We start from the raw sequence: 24,810 nt of genomic DNA on the forward strand, positions 1-24,810 counted from the left end.
GACCCCTCCTCGCTTCCGCTCACGTCATCAGCCGGCGGCGGCAGCGGGCGCCTCCCGCGGTGCCTGCGCGGAGGGCGGGGCGCATGCGCGGGCGGAGGCGCGCGGCCGAGCGCGTGTCGCGTGCGCTGCGGCGTTTGGCCGCGGAGCGCCGTGAGGGGCCCGGGGAACGGGAAACCCAGGGATCCCAGGGAAAGAGCTCTGGGATCGTCGCGTCCAGCCTCTGACCGAACACCACCATGGCAACTAGACCATAGCACTCAGTGCCACGTCCTGTCTTTCCTTAAACACCTCCAGTGACGGTGACTCCGCCGCCTCCTGGGCAGCCCGTTGCGATGTCTAATCACCCTTTCTGTGAATGAATTTCTCCTGCTGTCCAACCTAAACCTCCGCTGGCACAGCCTGAGGCTATGTCCTGTCATCTTGTCACTTGTTGCCTGGGAGAAGCGACCGACCCCCACCTGGCTACACCGTCCTGTCAGGGAGCTGGAGAGAGCGATAAGGCCATCCCTGAGCTTCCTTTTCTCCAGGCTGAAAGTCCCCAGCTCCCACAGCCGCTCCCCATAAGACTTGGGCTCCAGACCCTTTACCAGCTCCACTGCCCTTCTCTGCACAACAAAAAAACCCACCCAAATCAAGGTAACGATTTCTACTTCATCATTCTGCAGGTGAGTCACTTTTTCCTATAATCATTGTGGGTAATCCTACACAACTCCAAAACAAAGAATTCACAGATAATCTTTACAGCAAGACCTCGGCTAGAGATTCCTGGAACATAGGAATAAAATCATGGAGCACCTCCTGCTGCCTTCTGGGAAAAGCCAAATGCCCCAGAGCAAACACCAAGAATGACAACAGCTATATTAGCAAACAAAATTTATGACACAACACTCTCATATATATCCATCTTCATAACACTAATTAGCATTTTTATCCGATTGATTTTTATCAAAGGACTGTTTATTTTTCCCAGCTTTACTCCTAGGAATAGTTTTTAGTCTTTTCGGTTTCGTGCTCTTCTTTAATGGGGTTGCTTTTTCACCAACAAAAGAATCATTAGAACAGCTCTTTTCTTTTTTCTTCTTATCAGCTCTGTCCTTGGGAGCATGAGATTGGTCTGGACTTTTCTGTGCTTTCCTCTTGTCCACTACACGCTGCACTCGTATCTTTCTTCCCATCAGAACTGAGTTGTTGAGTTTCAGAGCAAGATGTACAGCATCTGTATTCTACAAAACCAGACAACCAGTTTAAAAGCATTACCTCCAACAGATTGCTTTCAAATGAACAGTTACCTGTATTTAAAATTGGTAAGCAGGATTTTACAATGAAGAGCACTCAAACCACTCTATTTAGGGAATGACACAACATCCCTGCTCAGGAACACCAGCACCCCTGCACAGCGCACACACTGAGGCACAGACACGTGCAAACAGACTATGAAACAGCTTTCATGAGACACCAAAGTCTGAGGCAGAGAGACAAGGAAAAACTGGGAAAAAAGGCACTGGGCTGCAGGAAATGAACTAAGGAAAATGAGGCCGGGAGAGAGAAAAGAAGTTGTACTGGATCAAAAGTGGAGAACCAGTAAGCAAACCAGCTGCAGGAGAGGATTCCACTCACATTTTGACACATAAGAAATGGAAGAACATTGAATTACACCAAACAAACTCATCTGTCCCTCCTTTAAGTCTTTACCTCAAACTCACTTCCTTCACCCAAGCGTGTACAAAACCTGAAATAGTTTGTTTTGTATCTGCTTCCACAGAACCGGTCTTCCAAGCTGCTTTCACCATACACAACAATGCTACCATGTAACATCATACATACACATGTACACACCCCAAAAAACTACTGAAAAGAAAATAAAAATGCTCTAAAGGTAGCCCCAATTCAGGTTTTGAAGGACTCCCGGTGTGCTGGAGCAGGCTGTTCACACATACCTCAAAGAGGACGTAGCCAAAGCCTTTTCCCAAGCCCGTCCTCCTGTCTCTCACAACTCGCACTCCCACGACATCTCCACAGACATGGAAGTGTTCCCGCACGGCGTCATCGCGGATGTCTGCAGGCAACACAACGGAACAGATGCCTCTTCAGGGAGACACATGGCTTTAAAAGCCTGGCACAAATCCAGTTATTCCACATTTACCAATTCAGGGACACAGACAAATATATTTAAGTATATATTATCACATGAATACGGATAGGTAGACAAATATCAGCAGTTCAGAAAAATCCCAGCAAGCTCACAATGCGGACTTTATAAAGGGCTATTTACTTTGACAGTTACCAATTCTCCAGCTCTGAAGAGTACAACATAAATCACAAAGAACAAAGGCAAAGACTGAAATAAATTCTTGAAATCATTTCATTTATGGTTGTTAACGGAGTAGAAATTAAGATTCCTGCTATACATAAGCTCCTCCTTATGCCAGAATTTCTTTCTAAGAATTAATGCTGATGATAATGAGCTTGAGCTGGCTGTTCTTCAACTGCTGGTTGACTGAGCCATGAATTTTAGCTGAATGGGGGAGAAGGGATTTACAGTTTCCAACCACAGCTGCTATGCAATTATTGTGATAATGGCCGGATTTGTGAGCCTTTCTCCATCTCACGCCTAGGCAGACAAGTGTGATGTGCCATCACAAAAACACAAGTTACTTTCCTTTTTTGTATAGGTATACTTCACACAATCCCCTGCTGTAGATAAAATACCTCTCTGCTGAGGGGAGGGGCTGAACTCAACAGTATGGGTTTAACTACAGCAATGGGACCTAGATGTGCTGACAAAGGTCCAACCTGCTGAAGTAATTTCAGAGCACAGCAAATCATAGAATATTCTGAGTTGGAACAGCCCCACAAGGATTATCAAGTCCAACTTTTAGCCCTGCCTGGACGGAGTCACTCAGCCTGTGGCTCACAGAATGCACCAAAAGGAGAAGCCATCACTGTCCATCACTTGGAATTGGTTCACAAACAGGTATTGGTAACCCTTGAGCAGTTTAGAAAGCCATGGCCTATGCAACTTAGCCATATTTATTTAAAAAACATGAAGTAACAACAAGAATTCAAAGTGCTTGCAATGCTACCTACAATCAATGTGCAGAACTTGACAGAAACTTACAGCCCCTTTAGGTGTTTCAATTAACAAATAAAAATTACCTCCAGCAAAAGGTATTTATCTGCCTAAACATGTGACCCTAAATACCTAAATACCAATAAATGAGGTAACAAAAAGCCTAATGTCAACTATCTCATAAATGCAAATTAATGATGCATAACAATCCATTTTAGACTTACCATATGAAAGATTTCCCAAGAATACAGATCGTTTATTGTCATGCTAAAGGAAACAAGAGAAACAGGACAGTAAGTTATTTGTTACAGAAAAAAAACCAAAACAACCAAACAAAAACAACAAAACCCCCCACAACCAAAGCAGAAAAGGGGATTTCTGGCCACACATCTTACTTACTGAACTGGTTTTAGATGCAGTGTCAACTCTGATGTGAAATCCACTAGCAATTTCTGTTCCGTTCCTTTCGTGGTCAAAAGCAAAAAGTTTAAAAAGTGAAACAAAAGCATTATTTAATCAACAATGTCACCACATAGCAGTATTCCAAAAGCAAAGTTACTTTTAAGTTTGAACCAACATTTTATTCTGATTCAAGCAACAGAGGGGAGGTTGTTTAAATTTAGCTATAAATCTACCTGATCTACTTCTTCAACAGGGGATGAGAAACAAAACTGAGACTTACTCCTTCAGAGCCTTCTGGGCATCACATTCTTCCTTAAAGACAACATAAGCATTGACAAACTTTGCATTTGGGTGCACCTTATGCCTGGAACACAAAAGGGACACGTTACTGCTTAAATCCTGCTGATGCTGTGCAGTGCACAAGCACCTCTTGCTGAACACATTTATGCCTCTGCTTGTTCTGTGCACACTAACAACTTCAATTCACTTGCAGGTCAAGCTACCCCTGTACATGCAAGGTACAGCCCATATATGCCCCCTGAGAAAGCGTCCTCAACTCATAGACATATCCAAAGAAATTAAATACTTTTAGCATCTTCCTCCTTCCTAAAATATAAGAAATGCAACCTCAGGTAACAAATTACTAGTACACACAGCACATAATTCTTTATTACTTGTCAAGAAAACTTAATACCTTAATACAAAGGCAATGACAAAAGACAAACACAAAATACATAAAAAAGACTTAATACAGACAAACTTATAACAACCAACAGTAAACATTGTTCAGGCCTTGAAAAATACACAAAATTCACAAGGGGAACCTACTTGATTGCTGCTACCTTTTTGGATACAGTATCTTCTGCTGGAATCTTAAAGATAAAAAAGCTTGAGTTAGGTGGGCCTAGAGTCAATTTACAACAAAAAGTTATTCTGTAAGACAAGGAAGAATTCAAGCAGGTGCCACCCAAAGCAACATCGCCAGTACAGTGAGCAAATGATGGAAGCGGCTGAACCTAGAGATGGTCTAAAAAACCCTCAGAGTTAAAGAGCTTGCCTTGACTTTGTCTGACTTGTTTCTCGAGTCCCAAGAGGGTTATTGTCAACTACTTTAGTGAGTACCATGATTTACAATCAACGTGTCTTTGCTACTATGATTTAAAAATAGGTGAGCAATGCCTCAGCCAAAACAGCAATAACAAAGGCATTCCTCTGTCAGAGAACTTATAGCTCTGATCCTGGATCAGCTCTTGCTACAGGAAAAAGGCATCTGTGGTGCTCCTGGGGTAACATCTCCAAGGCTTCTTCTAATAGAAAAACCCACATACCCCAAACCACTTCCGAACTAGTGAAGATACAAGCCTTACAAATACTACTGCCCCTTAACATCAACAAGTAATTTTGGTATGTAACATTAAAGGAAATAACATACCAGAGACCGGAAGCGAATGGATTGGATTTGTCCATACTTCTTAAAAAGAGATTTCAGTACCTAAACAGATGATATTACAAATATTCAGTACACTTTTCAACCTGGTAATGAGAATTATTTTTCAGTATTTATAAAAAATACTGTTCTTACACGGTTTTACTTATAGGAGGTCTCTTAATGGGCTACTAAAAAAATGCAAGTAATTCATAACTATTTCTGTGGTTTTTGTGGCAGCTTCTTCTTCTACAGATTGCCAAAACTGAAGTCGTGCCTCCTACTGTGGAAGAAAGTTTAAATTTAACATGTTTTATGTAACAACCTGAAGCACTGTTTCCGTACAAAATTAGTAGCAGAGTAACTTTGTAAATGCAGTTCTCATTTATTCAGTCATTTTTTCATTGACAAGAAACTGACCAGTTCTACTCAAGAAAGAGCCACTGCATCTACTGCTGTAGGAAGCCCAACTCCAAGAAACCAGAGATTGTCTCTAATGGTTTCTGAGAACAAGCACTATTTCCTACTTTCCCAAAAGCAGTTCCAATCACAAGTGTGTATGGCTTCCCAGCTGGAAACAGCCCCTCAAACTGAGGAATGCTGTAACTCCTTTCATTCCTTCAGTGGACAGAACCCACCCGCGTACCTGAAGAGTACAAGTGACAGGCAAGTTTCCAACAAACACCGTTCTTCTGTCTGCTGTTTCATCAGCCACCCTTTTTTTCTTCCGCTGTTTTGCAGTAGCACCCGTAGCTGAATTAACAACACTTTTGGTGATGGTTTGAGAAGCCTTTTTCTTTTGCTTCACTTTGTTTGGAAACAATTTTTGATCCTCCTCCTCATCTGCCTGCTCCAAAGCATTCTCTCTGACCAGAAACAAACAGGCAGTTTACAATTGATGGGAAAAAAACAGGTGTTTTGGGGTCAAAGAACTAAAGCCTCCAAGATATTTTAACTTACATTTGAAATTATTATGTTCAACTTAAAATTTCAAACATTATTTTGTTTATTCTGCATTAAACAAACGTATCTGACCGTTCAGTAACATGAAAAACTATTTGCTGTTCCCAGGACACTGCATTCACTATTTACAAGGAATCACACAGAAATTCATCAAAATCAAATAATTTGATAGCCTTTAAAACTAAAGGAAAAAAAAATCATCTTTGCATGTTGGACCTAAGAACAGGCTAAATCCTTGTCAGTATGTAGGAGACTGACAAGAACAAACCTCTGGAATACTGCCATGCACTAACAAATCTCTCACTATCCAAACCTGCCATAACAGCATGAATAACGAGCAGATCTGAAGGAGTCTCTGGAAGGCTACAGACATAAACCCAGCAAGCTGGTCCCATGGGCCCAGTGCCAGGATGAGGTGTTAGCCTTGTGCTACAACCAAGTTCACTTTATTATCCAAACTGCATTGTAGCATGATCAACTTCCAATCTGTTCTGAAGCACCTTGCTTCAAGTGTTTAAGAGGTCACAGAGAGGTTCTGTGTCACTGCAGAGGCCCAGATACACACTGCTCACTGTGCCTGGCACCCTGCCGAAACCCCCTCTGCTGGATAAAGCCAAGGACAGCTAGAAAGCATCTCCCTGTGCCAGAGAACTAGATACATGTGTTTTCATCTCCAACTGCTGGACCTGATGGCTCTCTAGCAGGGCATTTGCACTTCACGGACCTAGTGTTTCAAGAAGCTACACTACTTTCTCCTTCAAGGGAAAACTACAGAAGTTTGCACAATCTTAAAAATAATCTTAAACACCAAGTTGAAGATGAGTAGTAGACGAGAACTTAATTGTTTCACTAAACTCATATTACAAGTAACGTAGATGCTGGGGGGCTTAATTTTACCATAAAATGGTGTCACCTACTCACCTCTCTGACAGTTTTTTCTCTGCTTCTGAACGTTCTTTTTTTCTGGTCTTCTTCGCTTTTACTGGAGGTTCTTGTATGACGGATGAGCTCTGGTCTTCTGACACTTTCTCCCCTTCTTCTGCACGCTTCCTTTTCTTATTTCCCTTCTAAAAATGGTAAGAGAAACAGACTTGAAGGACAAAATTCCAGGAACGCCCCGCAGTTACTTCACATACTGCAACTTATTTGGAGCGCCACTGCCCGAAGCCCACCGCTGCGGGAAGCGGTGCTGGCGCCCTGCCGGGCTCACACACCCCTAGCCCCCGCCCGCCCCGCCAGCCGGGAGAGCTGCCCCGGCACCCGCTCACTCACCCCCGGCACGGCCACCAGCACCGGCGGGGCGGCGGCGCGGAAGAGGCGAGCGAGGGGCGCAGCGGGAGCCGCGGCCGCCCCGAGGCTGCCCGACACCTGCCCCACCACGTACTGCTCCTCCTGCTCCTTCTCCTCCTTGGCCGGGGGGTGCCGCGCCCCCGCGCCGCCCCGGCGGGCCCGCATGGTGGCACGGAGCGCGGCGGGAACAGGCTCAGCCCGCGTCACTTCCGACGCGCGGGGCCGGGCGCTGCTCCCGGGACCGCCCCGCTCCCTCCTCACCGCCCCCCGCAGCCCTGCCCCGCGCCCGGCCACAGCTGGGAGCCGCTCCCGGCCACCGCGGGACCGTGCTGCGCGTGCGCGGAGTGAGACCCTGGAAACGTCCGACATCCGGACGGGATGGACACTCTTAATCTGTGCCACGGGAGGTTCAGGTTGGGCATGAGGAGGAATTTCTTCACAGAAAGGATGATTAGATATTGGAATGGACTTCCAGGGAGGTGATGGAGTTACCATGCCTGGAGGGGTTTAAGGAAAGACTGGACGTGGCCCTTAGTGCCATGGTCTAGTTGACATGGTGGTGTTTGGCCATAGATTGGACTAGATCTCAGAGGTCTTCTCCAACAATTGATTGTGTGATGAGCGTGTGATGGTGCTGTCTCACTGATTTCCCACGACCCTCAGATCCAAGGGGAGCTGAAGCAAACCTGGCAGTGCTGTGGCTGTCTTGTTACACATTTCATACACTTTTTGAGCTGCCACTGTAAGCAGCTGGGCTGGCACCAGCATCCAACTGAAGGCAAAACAAGTAACCCAGCTACTGAATAAAGGAAAAGTCTTGGTCTTGACACATGCACGCACCAGGTATCCCCCCTGCCTTGCCTGCTGCATGCCAGGAAAGGCAGTGACCCTCACGGATGGGGTCGGCCCAAGAGAATACACAAATCCTTTAAAAGGGGCAGGTGGCTGCTGCATGACTTGTAGTGGCTTTTCCAATCTGCTTTCACACAGAAGAGCAGCTCTAGTGACACAGGAGGGGCAGAACAGGCTCAACCATCATCCAGCCCATTTCAGAGACCCATGACCATTGAAACTCTGCAAGAGGCGTACAGCCTCCAGGAACTCTGCCTGAGAGCAAGTTCAATCCCTGTGTCAACAGGAAAATTCCACAGCGTGATGGCAACTACCCAGTCATAAGTATATACAGGTATCAGTGGAGACTGCAAATAAAGGGAGGTGGGAGCACTGCAGACCCTTCAAGTAAGGCGCGTTTTCCCCCGGCATATGCCCATCTCAGCTATTCCCAACACGATCAATTGTGAGGCAGGCAAACCCGAGTCTGTCACTCATCCAAGGTGCAGACAACACAGCAGGGGTTGTTTGCCTTGCTTCATCTTTCGGATCATGGCCCAAGCAGGTGTTCAGGAGTATGGGCACAGCCCAGCAGGCACTGCTAGTGGTGAACTTCCTCAGCTGCAAGCAGAGTGCACGTGCCAGGCAGGGAACTCACCCATGTGTAAAGCTCTGTACAGTACATACCCTGGAAAGCAGCTCAGATTTGACCCACTGAAACATGGGATAAAACTGCCTGGCTAACAGCTTGCCAAATATATCTTCCTACTTGTTACTGGGAGACAAGTGGTTCCATGAATCTGGAGCGCACCATTTACAGACACACTTCACAGAAGAGGTGCAATGTAACACATTCAGACAAATGTTTGAGTAGCCACTAAACTGCATCAGAAATATGATGAAAATTAAATAATCTCTGTATTAAGGAAAAGCAAAAATCCTATTTATGTAAAAACTTGACTTGGGAGCAGAGAGGTGACTAAAGATCCCTGTTTTAAACAGGTAAACAAATCCCCCCTCCCCAGATCACAGAGTCAGTAATTGTCACATCAAAGCAAACAAGGCTGGCACTAAAACTGAGAGCTGATCGAGAACCTAGCAGTGAGTGAAGAGCTGAATTTGAATCTTGCTTGCCCAGATGTAGTTCCCAGTTACGTCCATACCCCTTATGCCTACTGAGACTTAAAAGCAGAACTGAACTACTATGACTCTGATTCCACTAAACTTAAACAGATGAAAATATCCTCTGAGTAGCTTCACTGAAAATATTAAAATCACCTGTCAGTCTCAGATCACCATAATTCTTAACACAGTCAATGTTTCCAAAGCTTATTTATCATGGTCTGTTACTGTCAGTCTCATCAGTAATCTGTCACTTTGCAGGTGTAGCAGTATTTTGGTCAACTGAACTACAGCCAGCAGTTTATTTCAACTGGCTCTGCCTTAATGATGGGCCACGCTTTCGCCTTCTGCTGAAAAAGAGGATGGATTTGAAATAATCACTTAAGAGAAAAATTAGGCAAATGCACCTACTCAAGCTTACCTTTATATGGCCATTACAGCACATCAAAGATCATTTGCTAAACTGATTCTGTAGCTTGACATAATTTTCATGAACACACTACAGTTGCTTAATTAAACTGTTAGAAACAAAATCAGGGATTCACAAACTATGGCATTTTATTTCAGAGGCCTTTGCTTACATTTGTACAATATATTACATAACTCTCCATTTTCTGCAGAACCTAATATATATTTTATAGCTTTTTTCTATAAGCTTTTCCTTCAATGTCTGTCAACAAATTTTTACAGTCCTGTACAATTCTGAATACTTTGAAACCATTTTCAATAAAATCAGTTATAACCTTAAGCGCACACTACGAAGACTGAAAATGCTTTTCTTAGAAAAGTCAAATGAAAAGGATTCTGACACTCTAGCATCTACAAACAAAATGCTTCAAATTCTTACATGTTGTATTGCCAGAAAACAAAGAAAAACATGCCAGCCCCTACTTCCCCAGGCAAAAGAAGTACACAGAACTACAATTAAAACAGTAAAACAATCTGTACAATAAAGTACTGTGTATTAACAGTGCCAGGTATTAAATAGCTTGAATGAACACTTCCGCAATATACAAATGTCCTACAAAGGTATAGAATTAACAGGAGAGAGCTTGGGATCCATTCAACATAAAATCAATACAAGTGAAAACATTTTGAAGTTGGTTTTGGAATTTGTACAAGGCATTTAAAAAATTAAACATCTACCACTCGGCTAGCTAGTTATTTTAAAAACAACTACCCTTTTGTGGCAGTGTTGGTATCAGCAACCAGAAATTATAACCTCACACCTTACTCCCTCTTGAAGTCCTCTCCTTGAAGCTCGTAATAAAATAAGCATTACAAATGAAATATTTGTTGCTTTAAGGGGAAAAGAAACATTTACAAGAAAACACAAAAATATACCTGTTATAATCCATTATGAATAAATATACACTTTAAACTGGCTGAATACAATCTTTATACATTAAGATTTAATACAGTTTGTTAGCCATTTTCTTTCTTTTTCATAATGTATTTTATCAAAATTAAAAAAAAATACTGTTTTATAGAAAAATGGCAAAGTACAGTAGTTTCATTCCAATTAACGGGTTCTTAAAACCCAGAGTAACCTATTTAAGCCTAATTCAAACCTGTAAACATTAGTCAGTCTTTTTTTTTTTTTTTTTTAAAGGAATCCTCATATTTGGTTATCAGGACTGATGTCAGACATCCTACTAACTGCAGGTTTTGAATAGATGTGCTTGACGTATACAATTAAAGCCACTATAAGGTGACTTAGCAGTTAAAAAACAATTAGCTTGTACAAATGAAAATATTTTCAATATTTGTCATAAATAAATGGAAAAATATCAAATGTTCCAGCTTTAACAAAATACCAGGGAATACAGTAAGCCTTACCACATTGATTTAGATCACCCCAACGACTATATACTTATTGTCCTGTCTCTACAGGCAGTGAACAGCCTCCATTTGCCACAGTGGAAGGCCTTCGAGTCACTAGACTTACAATTCCCAGACAAGTTGGAAACAATTATTGCTTGAGGAAAAGCAGTTTGTTGTACTTTTTCTTCATAAAAGTGCACTTAAGTGCAAAGTTAGCTTGTCAAGAAACAACTTTAAATACAAAATAGTGCTTGTCTGAATTTTGTGCCACTGTGCAGTATAAAAAAAAAAAAAAAAAAAGGAAAAAAAAAAAGAGTGGCCCTCAGCAGCCATTAAGTGCAAAGTGCTTTGGCAAGTCCTGCTGTCACCTGCACTCAACTGACATTCCATTCTGTGATGAACTTGACATAGATGGTTCTGCTAATGTTAACATAACTGCAGCCGTAATGGAACTAGAGGAAGGTGATGAGGAGGAAGATGATGTAGTAGCAGCACCTGCAGAGGAAAAGGAAAATACAGGTTATAGAGATTCATAAATCAAGCAATAAAAATGTTTTCCTGTTCAGCAGCAAGCACTGGCACATACTGACTCCAGTAACTACTGCCTAGCAATGGAAAAGAAACAAGCCTCCACTGCCTGGTTTGCGTAGGAAACACTGACAGAAGTATGCAGCCGTGTGCAAGGCAGTGCAGCACCATTACCCCTTGTAGCCCTGGGTCATCGACCACCCAGATAAGGGCCCAGCCAAAGGAGGCCAGAGCTCGCCCCTGACCCACCAGCACAGTCAACTGTTCCCTTTCTTTCCCATGGGAACCAGCACAGGGCCTTGTCCCAGCACTGAATCTGCACATTCGCCCTGCTCTGGCAACCAAGCAGCAACTGCAATTCCCACCCATAACCCATGACCATGACCCATGTCATGGCTGGGGCCATAAAATCCTACTACACGTGGCATTTCTCATAGAAAAGGATCCTTTTAGCATTCCTAGAAGCAGGAACACTAGAACATTCCTTACAGCAACAGGTGCAGCAGCTTCTGAAAGATGAGAAATTTAACTGGTCTCCCTTAAAGTCATGGAATAAACCCCTTATCCTAAGGGGAAAGCACTAACTAGGCCCACAAGCAATACTACAGTAAATTTATCCGTAACTTGAAGAAAAGTTAGAAGTTATTAACACCCTTTGTTCTCTGCTTAGATGTGTTTATTTTCTGTATATTTTTTCCTGTATGAAGTAGTTGCGCCTCAAGAGCATGAAACAGATTGCAAACCTTGGTAACGCTCTACCCCCCTGGGTATCTGATCCCCGCCTTCTAATGGTCATAAAATAACTGCACATAGCATTTCCCAAAACCCAAACAAAACCACATTCCTAATGACACACATCTCCCTACAAATTATCCAATTCTTATCAGGACCTTAATATAACATGCAATTAAGCCCTCTAAAAGTAGAATTTAGTTTCCAGTGCTCACTTTCCCGCTCTTTTTTCTTTAAGCGCTTTCTTCTTCGGTCAATGGAAGCCACCTCAGATTTCAAGGACAGGTAATGTTTCCTGATCTCTTGCAATTTTTCTTGGAGAACTGTTATGCGTTCGGCACTAGTCAGGTTTTCCAAGTCAGCTGCAAGTTAAACAATCTCTGTTAATTATTGTATTGAAGCATTGCCAAACACTTCTGAGTGTCAGTGAAGTGGGAAATACTCAAATCTTAGTGATGTGCTTCAAGATAGCAGACAACAAAGACAAATTTGTTCATTTTTTTTTTATTCTTTACAAGATACCACCATACACTCTTTGGGGACTTTTTAAGGAACTGGGAGAGGAAAAAAAAATGCATTCCCTTCCCCATAAGGAGGAAAAGGAAAAAAAAATTAAGACAACTGATGAAAACCTAAGGGCCAAAACTAGCTTTGAGCCTGTGGCTTTCAGTCCTTGCTGGAGCTCAGTTTGGCTCTTGACACCAGGAAGGTCAGCCTTGTTACAAAATAAGCAGGTTACAGCAGGAATCTGCACAGCTGTGGGGTGGTTCTGGTGGACTCCCTGGCATATGTGCCATAAGGAATAACCACACAGGACCTCCCTGCCAGACATGGCCAGTACAGGAGCCGCCCCTCTGGCTGCTTCCAGCTGGGAGCTCTCCACAGCACGGCACACAGCAGTGGGTGGCACAGGCAGGAGAAACTCTCAGTTCAGTCCAGGGAAGCCAGAGGGAAGCCACACTGTTAACACTCCATTCAAAAGCATTTAAGAATCATTTAAACTACTGTGGGGTGCAAAACGCACTGTATCAACCTGTAATGAGGGCAGCACCAAAGGACCAGAAGCCACAACTGTATTAGGCTGTGGGAAAATGAGGAAAGCTCAGAGACATTACGAGTGTCTGACTCTGCAGCAGCAGGAAATGTGTCAAACAGCACTCCAGAGACGAACTTCAGCAAAGCAACTTTAGCATGTGGAGTTGTAGCCAAGGTAGAAAGAAAGGAAGGAGCAAAAGCCCTTTAAATGTGTTGCAACAGGAAAGTGTTCAATGAATCTCAACAGGGCAGTAAGTGACAATAAAGACCTTTTACATTATGTACTCCTGAAGAGCACCAGAATGTAACTTGTGAAGAACTACTGGGGAAAAGTACTTTTAAAAGTAGAGTAATGCTGAGATTCAGAGTTGGGGAGGAAATAAAAAAAACAACCCAGCAAAGCCAGATTCAACTGGTAAGTTGTACTAATATGTCAGAATTAATAAACCACTGATGTGTTTGTTTTTCAGATAGGCAAATGCAGTTTGCTCTGCTCACCCGTAGCCAGACCAGTAGCTTGACTGAAACAAACACAGTTCAAATTCTTAATATCAGAAATAGTAAACATGTTCACTAATGCAAAATGGAAGGCGAAAAAGTTACAAATCAATCACCTACGTGTCTGACCAAGAACTAGGGAATGAGGAATAAAACAGCAAGGAAATAGCAACAGAAGAAGCACACAGAGCAGATAATGTTCATGCCAGAATGACAGGTATGCACAGGACAACGAGAACAGCAAGTCAGCTCAGGAGCCATATCTAAAAACAGTCCTGGAAGAGTGTGACATAGGCAGTTCCCTGTGCTGCAATTGCAAAAAAAGAAAAAAAAAACCAAACCACCACACTTTTTTTTTTTTTAATGAGGATTTATCACAAACTTAAGCAAATTCAGAATGGAAATGAGAAAGCCAAAATACAGAACATTCAAAAAGCCTTTTTACACTGTGCCACAAGATGACACTAGGTGTGTTTTCAAGAAAATACTTACACATTTGAAAACTCCATTTGTAAACTTTGGGCAAACGATTATTCTGTTCTTTGAGATCAGACTCCTTCTCTCCATTTTTACCACATTTTCCTGGAGATTGTGTTCTTGTGAGTGATTTGGTTTGGTGAGATTTCATGCCAGTAGAAACCGATTTTGCTGACTGAGACTTGGACACACTTTCACCAGCAGACAGTTCGTCACTGTCGCTGCTGTTTGCTGAAGAAACAAGAAGACGTTGTTACAAAACAAAGCCCAAACTAAAGGCTGTCAGAAGCTGACAGAACCCCTGTGCTGATTTTCATACAATGAGGATTTGACACAAATCCTTTACTTTAAAACAACAGAATCCATCCTGGTGTAGCAGCTTGGCTTGATGCTCTCTGCATCACTGAAGCACAAACCAGGTACATAAATGGGGCCAAAATGATTCACATCTGCCTGCGCATGGGGCTGTACTTTTTCTAGGAGTTCACAAGACTCATTGTTATGTTCCATCTCCTGTTCACCTTTTTTTAACATCAATTTCTATTGCAGTATACAATATATATAAACCTCTATCCCATTTTAGTGCTAACAGCTACAGACAAATCTTTGACTGCATTTTTAGGACATGTATCGCAGAAATCAGAGCAAACACAGCCTTTTCTTAGCCTTATGTCACCTTTATTTTAATTTTCCTCTACTAAAATCACTATCAATAATCTGGATATGTGTGACATACTCTACAATCTCCTCAGACATGATGATAAAATCTTTTAATTTTGGAAAAAGATCTTTAGCTGACCCAAAACAGAAGAACTTCACCTCTTTACCTCTTTCTAACTATAAGGCAACAGGCTGAACTGAACACAGGTTTTGATTCAAACCACTCAAAGGAGAGTAACAAAATAATCTATCTAAAAGACACAAGATTTATGAGTAATGATTGAAAGGATGAAGTTTTTTTTAGCATTATTAAAATAAAACTGGGGTGAAAGCAGGTGCAAGAGACTGTAATGCAACACAAGTCTAGCAAAGCAGTGGAATAAAATGCCTAGGGAATCTGCAGAAACTCCACTGTTAGAGTTATTTTTAAAAACACGTTGAATTTATATTTATTAAGAAAAATGTATGCCTCAGTTGCACCTGCCCCAGGTGTCGACAAAATGAGCCCTGAACCTTCTGGCCTTTATGATCTGGTGATCTACACAGGAGAAACTGAATACCCAAGACATGAAGTGTGAAAGAGCTTGCCCAGCTGCTTGTTGGCATTGGCTGGTTTAATGCAAAGGCAAGAGCTGAAGCTGCCACAAAGACAGTTTAACAGATACATCTGAATTTTGCCAGAAGTTTTTTGGGATTTTTTTACTTACTGCTGACTCACATTTTATCTATTTATTTTCCTTATTACATCCAGTAGTGCCCGAAACCTAACAAAAAGCACACACTAAGGATTATGTGGTAGTAGCTTTTAAGTTTCACATCCTGATGAAGACACAGGTTGAGAAAAAGGGGTAAATTCACCAAATCCAGGGGAATAATGGCAAGGCCAAAAATGGTGTATTTGTTCTACAAATTCAGTTTGTATTGTTACGTTAATTTCTGATGCAAGGGTAAGAATAAAGATTATGAAATGAGGAGACCAGTGAAATGGAATTAAAAAGGATGAGAAAATATAAAAGGAGATCAACGAACATGAAGGACAGGTGGGGTGAAAGCAAATACCAGACCAGCAAGTACAGACTTTTAGTAAAAGCTCTTACTAGAAAGGGGGAGAGAAGCTGGGAGAGGAAAAAAGGCATGGCATATGCTTTTTATCCTTGCTTTAACTCCATTTTTTACAGTTATCCTCCAGGCTTCAGTCTCTAGCTGCTTCCTGGTATTTTTTTATTAACAGTGAAATGGAGCAGTAATTGATCTTGTTATCTCCCAAACACGTGTGCTAGCCTTGTCTCCCTAACACACCTCTGCTTTTATTAAGCTCTCTTATCCAGTACTATGGTTTCTATCCCAATGAGCTTCTACAACTACAAACAACTGCAAAAGCTGCATTATTTACTATATATGTAACAGACAGCACAGGAAGAAAACAAGAATCTGAATTCTTTTGGAATTATCCTCATATTTGCTACAGGGTAGAGATACTAACCTCTAAAAACTCATCTTGCAGAAAATACAGAGTATAATTTCCTTCAGGTCCCAGTCTCCCATCTAAAACAGGCAGCTATCATGATACAGAGATACCTGTCCCAGTTCTGCCATGTGTGAAATACTCACTCTTCTTGGCCTTCCTGAATTACAGAATATTAAGGACCTCATAGAAATAGGCCCAGAAATAATACAAGACATTTAAAAACACTTTGGCGTTTAGGTAGAGCAGTTTCTTCATTTAAACAGGGTTAAGAATTCCCTGATGAGAACATTTTGTCCTAATACATTTTTTTATTAACAGACTTCATCTCCTACAATCAGTCAAACAAATGACACAGTACTTTCACACCTCTCATTTCACACCAAGCTGCTGTACTTACTAGGTTTACTCTTCTTTTTGCTGTTCACAGACGTTTTGTGGCTTCTTTTCTGTTTTTTTGAAGAGCTGCCTCCTCCCTGAGCATCTTTAAGTCTTTTTTGGCCCGTACAGACTATAATTGGGGGAAAAAAAAAACCCAAAACCTGAAATTAAATAAATGCTTGGCACACTTTTTCTCAGCCTCAAAAAAACCCACAAAACATTTCAAAGCTTAAGTTTGTAGACAACAGTGCAACTGTTCCTGCTTATCCTTAAGACAGCTCAGTTTTCTACTTCTAGTGACAAGAGGAGGTGAAAGACAATGGAAAGCAGGCAAAGTTTCTTTGTACAGAGTGCACATGTACCATGACTACGAATGACTTTCCCATACACATCACCAGAATTTCTCTTGAACCACATGGATTTACTGTCTTTTTAATACTGTTAATTAAATAAGAATACATTTATTTAAAAAGTTATCAAGACCTACTGGGACTAAAAAATGTTTTTAAAATTTTGCTGTACTTGGAAGCTGTGAGAAAAGAACCAAAGCCATAACTTGTGATCAGTAATTACATTAATTGAAGGTATTAAAAAAATAAATCTTACATAATGTTAAAAAAGAACAAGAAAAGAAAGGCAAACAAAAAACAGGGAAAAATTCTACTGATATTTGGGACTACAAAGGGAAAAAGTAGAAAAGGAAGATGGAAAAATTCTAGTACATCTGCTAAAAGAGAGTGTTTTAGAAGTTCTTCAAACGTTGTTTCATAACCATGTGACTTAAAGATTAAAAATGACTCCTGGAATAAAACAATTTTAATTAAGGAACTCAATTTTCTGAAACAGGTAACATGCTGACAAAATCAGAGAGGAAGTTAAAGTCTAATGCATGTAAAAGTACTCCTTTAAAACAGCATAAAACTTCTTTCAAGTGGCAATAAACTACTTTCATATAAAAAAACCCTAACAACTTAAACCTACACAGCTCTAATTAGCAAAGCAGGTGTATTTATCGAGGGGTACACATTCACCTCTTCCAAACTCTCTCCTTTAAGGAAACACATTTTGTTGCATACTTTCAGAAGAATATTTCCAATAGAATGCTGGAGGTAACATACCTTTAAGGGCATTTTGAAAAAAATTAGCTAATTATTAGCCAGAATCTACTAAGATAAAAAAAACCCACTTCTTTCTTAGGATTAAAGCCAAAACAAATTTTCTTCCTTTGTGTTCCTAATTTTTAGCCACTACAACACAGTAAAAGTAGCTGTACTTTTGATGATCTGCAAAACAGCCAGTCACTTTCAGAAAAAAGCTTTTGAATCTAGCCTGGCCAGCAGTTAAAAAGCAGGCAGCAGTACAGCGACATCATGTGCACAAGTGTTTATTATCACCTGCTCTCTAGTGGTTTCAGGAAAGGAACTTCAATCTGAAAAATCACATATGAAAGTGAAATATAGCTAAAAAGGTCAGTGCTTTTATCAGCTTGACTTGAATCTTATGAAGTTAATGTTCTAGAAAAATACAAATTAGAAATGACTGTCTAACCACCCTAGCAGCAGGAGAGCTTTCTCCCCCCAAACAAACAACTTATAGAGAATCAAATTTTATGCAAGAAAAGCAACTTCTGCTTCTAAGGAGGGTGCTTAAAATGCTTCCATCTTGCTACAATAAATATTCCTTACACAAGCTATTACAGTTTGCGTTGGGCTTTTTTTGCCATATCCAGTATAAGCTTCATCCTTTTACCCTTTATCCCTCATTGAAACCACCACAATTTCTAATAAAAGGCCAATAAACTTGCTGGCAGATTATATTTTACTCACAAGATGATTATGCCATTTCCACACATCTGAAAAGGACAGCAGACTACTACTACGTGCAACAACTAGCTTCCCTCCACCATAACCGTAACAGAATGAAAACACACCAACAATGTTAGAAATAAGAGCTGGTTAGGTTGGAGACAGCTCTGTTTACCCTTTCCTTTACCTTTTTCAGCATGCTCTGGCTCTTGTTGATTACTACTACTGGAGCTGACGCTGGCATCAAAACCTGTTGGAGAAATATTTCCCTCAGACTGGAGGTCTTGCAGCTCCCCTGCCACACTGTCCACCTCTATTGTGCTATCTGTTTCGCTTTTGATGCTTCGTATCTCTTCTTGATTTGGTGGCAGTGTCTCAGAGACAGTGACACTGGACTGATGTCTGCTGGACTCTGTCACAGTTACAGAGGAAGGTGACTCAGGAGTTGTAGGAGGAGTATTTAGCACTGAATTGCTGCCGCTGCTTGGAAATTCAACTTTCTTCTCACCCACTTCAGTCGGTTTCTCCTCAACAGGTTTAACATCCACACTTGCTGGCAAAGATTTTTCAAGCTCACAGTTAGGCAAAGAAATACCTTCTTCTGTAAGACTCTGAAGCTGCTCCTCTGCTGCAGCATCCTCAGGAGCAGCGTGTGGAGGAGAGGCAGCAGCCTCAGTATCAGAGTCTGAGAACAGCTCCTTCAGTGTTTTCTTCGGCCACTGTCCTTGGATACTTGACCACACATCTTTTCGATCCTTCGCTCTGGTGTTCTGAAGTCTTTCATCAGAGTTATTTAGAAGCTTTATTCTTTTCTCTCCCACTTCAGAAAATCCAGAGTAGAAAGTACTTGTCCGTAAAGATTTCCTTTTCTCCTCTAGTCCATTGTACTTTTTCGTTGTGATTTTCAGTTTAGATTTGTCTTCCTCATCTTCATCCGAGGAGCTGTTACTGCTGTTTTCTAAACTAAGGGAGTCTTTGTTTTTGGACTTCTCATCCTTTCTGTTAGGTGACACGGTCTTTAAGGACTCCTCTGCCACACAGTGTCGTCGTTTACCACGTTTCACTTGTGGTTTTGCTGTTTTATCCACTATCTCCTTTTTTCCGTCCTTTCTCTTCTTTGTGGCTTCGTCTTCTCCATCAGAGTCACTATCTTCAGATAACTCTTCCATCTCTTTCCGCAATCTTTCAGGAGACTTGGATACAGACTTGGGCACTACTGCATCTGTAAGAGCTTTAGTTTCTTCTGGAAGGGATGAACCACTCTGTTCTTTTAGACGGAGTTCATTTTTATCTTGGCTTACAGCTTCGGGCTGAGATTCCTCTTTGCCATCAGCATGTACATTCAGGGCACTTTGGTCATCTTCTTGCTCACTATCATCAGAACTTTCAGAAGCTAATTAAAAATAAATCCAAACAAAACAAAAACAAAACAAGAAAAGTTTGTCTTGATTCTGGTTACAAAAAATTATTTAAAAAAAACCAAACCCAACTAAAGAAAATCGTACAGATATGAAGACATGCTACAGGGATCTCTAGCAGTCTCTCTTAAATGGTACCTCCTGAAGAGTTCAAAAACTCATGGTATAATGGCTACATTACAAACTAGGAAGATTCTCTGTTATACAGTACATCTCCAGGAATTTCTGAAGAGGTTGAGAAAGCATTAATCCATAAAATACAAATTTCTGCGTAATTACCCAAACCAGAAAAGGAAAGATGTCCTTACGTATTTCTTACGGGTTACAAATGCTACCATTATCTGCCTTTTTCCCAATGCCCATAACATAGACATCATTTTCCCTGGAAAATCCGGTGTCTCAAGGACAGAACAACAACACACACATTGGATACCCTCTAACAAACCAACCTGATGATCAGCCTGGAAAAAGGAAGTGAAAGCAATAAAGAAAGGCACTTAGGGAAACAAATGGACAAGAAGAATATAGGACAACTGCAAGAAAATTCAGGATCAGCAATAAGGAAACTGAGAGAAGAACAAAGATATATAACCCAGAAGGAATCAACAGCAATCTCATTCAGTGGGAAAAGATATGGATTCAAGGAGAAACACAGCAATTGGCTCAAATATAAATATACATATATATATGTAACTCCTTGATTTCTAAAGTTAATTACAGATTAATTATTGCACTAATAATAGTGTCATCGTTAATTGCTTTTTTTTTTGTTTCTCATTTCCAAAGGAAATTAAGCTTCTTAGATTATGTCGATTGTTATTCTACCTACAGTTTTGGAACCCAGTGGCCAGTGTCATCCAAGTTCAAACAAGTTGGAATGATTATTAAATTCACATAGCTTCCACAAAAGTTTGTGGTTACCCAAACTACCTATACCATACATGGTTTCTTTCTCTGGAGGCATGATCTAAACTAAGAATGAAGAGAAGCAACTAGGTATTATAATGCTACCATGGGAACACAGTTCTAGCAACAACAGACAAGCAGATATGAATAATAGGTCCTACAGCTTAGGTAAATAAAAAATTAAAAATTTAGAAATTAGATAGGAGGCAAAAACGCTTTGCTCTATATCAAACAAAAAAAAAAGGATGGCAACACAAAATGTAACTGACTGTTGACACACTGAATCCACAGAAACTGCCAACACTGCTTTTGTCCAAGGGTTATTTCTGAAGATGATGTTATAATTAGCCAGACAGACTCAAGCATTTAATTGCAGCAGTTGCTCTACATTTTCATTTTTCCTGTTTAAAGGCTGTTTACAGAATTAGAAAAAGCTTTTAAGTACAATACCTTGTAGCCCATTAATGATAGAAGTAATTTCTATTGATTTAACTGGAGCTTGTTCAGTATTTTTGGCTTCAGTGCTGTCAAGTTTGGACCCAGTCTCTGGTGATGTGCTGGTGTGAAAGGGGGGTTTTGACAAACGTCGCAATTTGCAGGGTTTAGGAGAATACTTCTCTTCCTTCTCTCTGTCAGTTTTATTCTAGGTGAGAAAAAAGATACAAAAACTCTTCCCATTTGAACACACATCTTATCATGGATTACAATGACATAATGCTTACAGTTATCTTAAACATTCAACCTGTAGAGGAAAGCTCTCCTCTTTGTTTAAAGGACTACAAATACCTTTCTACACTCCATGCCAAGACCTTTCTACTGGAGACAGGGACTTTGTCAACACTAAAACAAATGGGAAAACAAACACAAGCAGTGCTCTAGGAGTAGTGGCACTGCAGGATATGCCAGGCTCAGCAGTGGCAAAAGGAAAAGCTTCCTTGTAGCCTACTGTCCAAGAAATATGTCATCATCTAAGCCCAAATATCAGTTGTGAAAGAATCAATTTTGAAAGAAATGCCTGGCAATAAAATTACAAAGTTCCATGCACATGGACTAGTCCATAGGTTTGCTCTCCAGAATCAGGGAGCTCTCAAATTTCAACCCCTCATGTTGGCTCCCAACACTGACAACAACCTGTATCCTTCTCATTTATTTTCTGTAAATGACTATATACATCTAAGTTAAAAATTCGGGAAAGAAGGAAAGAGAAGCTTCCCTTCGTCACCTCAAAAGAGAATACCCAAAACCATGATGAAAAGAGTATCCATGTGTGAAACGCTACAAAGTTGCTTTTCCTGACAAGCATTTATAGACCAATCAAAAGGTCAGGAAGGGAGGCAGGGATTACATAACCATGTATCAAACCAATGCTGGGGGCAACAAGAGAGAAAGGGAGGAAAACTACCTTTATTTTCTTTCGATGCTTAATTTTTGGTACATTTTTATCAGCTGGTCTCACTATCTTGTCTGCCTTTATCCATTCATCATACCTAAACAGAAAAAGAAATTGTACACATTTATGATTTTAAGCAGATAAGCACACCACAACAGAAATTTAACTGAGGAAAAAGAGAATTAGTAGCCACATAAAAACAGAATTGGAATTTGAATCAAGTAATTTCTGTAATTCTCAAGTCTGTGAAGTTTCAGCTAATGTTCAGAGGATTAAAGTCCTTTTACACTGAAGGCTAAAAGCAAAATCCTCTATTTTCCAGTCTGCACAGAACAACAGAAATCCATGTAATGCAGGTAAAACAAACTACCTGAATGAAAAATCTGTACGGACCTCTAATAGGTATACTTCCTATTTATACACTGTAAAACCTTAACAATAAAATTAATTCTTTCAACTACATAAAACGTAGACAGTTAATAAAAATAAACTCTTTCCATCCCAAGTGACTGCAAAGACGTATCTGGTGTGAGTAACCCTTCAGAGTCACCAACTTTGAGTCACTGACTTCACAGTGACATTTTTCAGTTCCTTTTCTGTTAAAGGTTTCCATTTTGTATCAGACTGATACAAGACAAAAACATACTAAATAGCACCAAGATATTAACAACAGGCATCTTGTATTCAAGACTGGACCTGTTAAGTACAAATCCAAGACCAAAGAAGTACATTCTTACTAAGAATATACTGCACCTATGGTACTGTGCTTGCCAGATTCTTTGTGTATTTCTGAAAAAATTCAGGAATCATTTAAATCAATTTTTTCCCTCCCAATAAAAATAAGCTCTTTACTACTTAAACTGTAAATTCAAGAACCACCTGCATAAGAAACAGTTCAGTTAAAAATTAGTTTGTATTAACTTTGGCCTGAATGTACATACAAATTCTGATCCTCCTATGTAAACGTGAAAATAGAGGGGAAAAAAACCAACTTTAAAACACCACAAACCCCCAACCACACTCTCCAAAAAAACCTGGTACAAGTTGGAGCTGAGCATAATCACCATGCTGGTTTCCAGCTGGGCTTACTTGATTTTACTTTCATACATGCAATGACTACTGATACCATCCTAATTCAGCTTCTTTGCAACCACTGCCAATTATATCCATAATATTGACATAATTTAAAAATATTTAGGGAAAAACATGCAAGTTTCCAACTTGCTTTCCTATGTATTATAAGTTATGATCTATACAAGGGATTTCAGAAGATAAATACTGTATCCTAGTAACTTACATTTATGGCAGCAGTCTGAAAAATAGCTTTCCAAAACAATTTGTTCTGGTTTTTTCCCCTCCATGTGACAATAAAAATCACAAAATCTCACAGCAGACCATGCAGACTATGATATACCAAGACTGCCTATACTGCTGCAGATACCACTGTCATTGTACTATTACACTCTCATTACCAGGTGAAATGTCAGTAAACAGGTTCAAAACTGAAATATAACTCTGCAGAGTACTTGCGCAGTATAGAAAAATCCCATATTCTGTGAGACTATGGGAAACCCTATCTGAAGCAATCCTTCTTCAAGAAAAAGACAAGTTTTGCATAAGGAATACCATGAAGTGTCTGCCAAATGGACTTTGTGACCCAGAGAAATGTAGGAGTATTCTATTAGATCTAAATACATGCAGGAAAACAGCATAGGACCTGACAAACACATGGTGAAAAGCGATGATTCTGACAGTGTCCTTTCTGCCTCAAATACATTGCTAGAATACCAAATTCGTATTCACTCATTCTTATGCATCTCCAATAAGAAAATGATCTTCCTCCTATGCAAAGTCTGTGCACAGCCCACACTGTCTGAGATCCACAGCAACTGCAGTGCCTGTTGGGGCAAGAGCTGATAGACATGGGGGCACACTGAACCAAAGGAGAGAAATGCAGAACCTGAAGGGAATACCTGTACATACCACAGAGTCTTAAACACTATGCATGAGAAGCAGTGGTCACACAAGCCCTCATGCCAAGGACCACAAATTGAAACACTAATGTGTGACAGTCACAGTTCCTGGCCAGAGCATATCCTGCTTTACTCCTGACTGCACCCAAAACAGCAGACAGACCCTTCGACGAAGCCACAGAAATCTCACATCTTTTCCAGGGAATCAGCTGCCCACACTTCACACCTTTGCATCACACAGCTCCTTTCACTACTCACATACTGAATGCATACATGGTTTGCCTAAATCTGGGACAACTGGACCCCAGGCAGAAACAGATCATGCAAAAAAGACACATTCCAAGCCACAGTTGACAACCTGACCCTAAGTTACATTTTCCTCCACTGCAAGATAGAGAAGCACCCCGAAAGCTGCATCTAAAATGGGGTGTGTGACTCAGACTAGAGCCTCTTTCTAGAACTGCACCTGCTAACACGAAAACTCACTTCAACACTAATCTTGCTTTAGAGGTCTATTCGCAAAACAAAATAAACCCAAAAATATTATCAAAAAAGTTCTTCAGCTCTCACTACAACCATGTACTTTCAGAGGACCTGAGTTGTTTTACTGCAGT

General features: G+C 40.8%; 2 protein-coding genes across 5 annotated transcripts in view; both read right to left on the reverse strand.

Annotated features, from left to right (window-relative positions):
• Positions 1-858: 858 nt before the first annotated feature.
• On the reverse strand, positions 859-7,365 carry RBM34 (RNA binding motif protein 34). Its single transcript, XM_042025267.1, has 10 exons — positions 7,134-7,365; positions 6,783-6,928; positions 5,545-5,764; positions 4,905-4,964; positions 4,301-4,344; positions 3,753-3,836; positions 3,470-3,533; positions 3,295-3,337; positions 1,938-2,056; positions 859-1,223 (listed from the first exon to the last, which is right to left on the reverse strand). Exons 1-10 carry the CDS (start codon positions 7,314-7,316, stop codon positions 915-917), a joined length of 1,272 nt encoding a protein of 423 aa, XP_041881201.1. The 5' UTR covers positions 7,317-7,365; the 3' UTR covers positions 859-914.
• Positions 7,366-9,644: 2,279 nt separating this feature from the next.
• Positions 9,645-24,810, reverse strand: part of ARID4B (AT-rich interaction domain 4B) — an 89,275-nt gene continuing 74,109 nt past the window's right edge. For all 4 annotated transcript variants that reach the window (XM_042025268.1, XM_042025271.1, XM_042025270.1 and 1 more), the window contains 7 exons: positions 22,236-22,320; positions 21,284-21,476; positions 18,697-19,902; positions 16,724-16,834; positions 14,214-14,429; positions 12,404-12,550; positions 9,645-11,423 (listed from right to left, as the gene is read on the reverse strand). In XM_042025268.1, the coding sequence (XP_041881202.1) occupies positions 11,293-11,423; positions 12,404-12,550; positions 14,214-14,429; positions 16,724-16,834; positions 18,697-19,902; positions 21,284-21,476; positions 22,236-22,320 (2,089 nt within the window). In that variant the 3' untranslated portion in view covers positions 9,645-11,292. The remainder of the gene's footprint in view (positions 11,424-12,403; positions 12,551-14,213; positions 14,430-16,723; positions 16,835-18,696; positions 19,903-21,283; positions 21,477-22,235; positions 22,321-24,810) is intronic.

The sequence above is a fragment of the Corvus kubaryi genome, unplaced genomic scaffold (genome assembly GCF_017639235.1).
Source record: "Corvus kubaryi isolate FWS band 111438036 unplaced genomic scaffold, C.kubaryi_AGA036_p1.0 37266, whole genome shotgun sequence".
In the NCBI taxonomy this organism is placed as follows: Eukaryota; Metazoa; Chordata; class Aves; order Passeriformes; family Corvidae; genus Corvus; species Corvus kubaryi.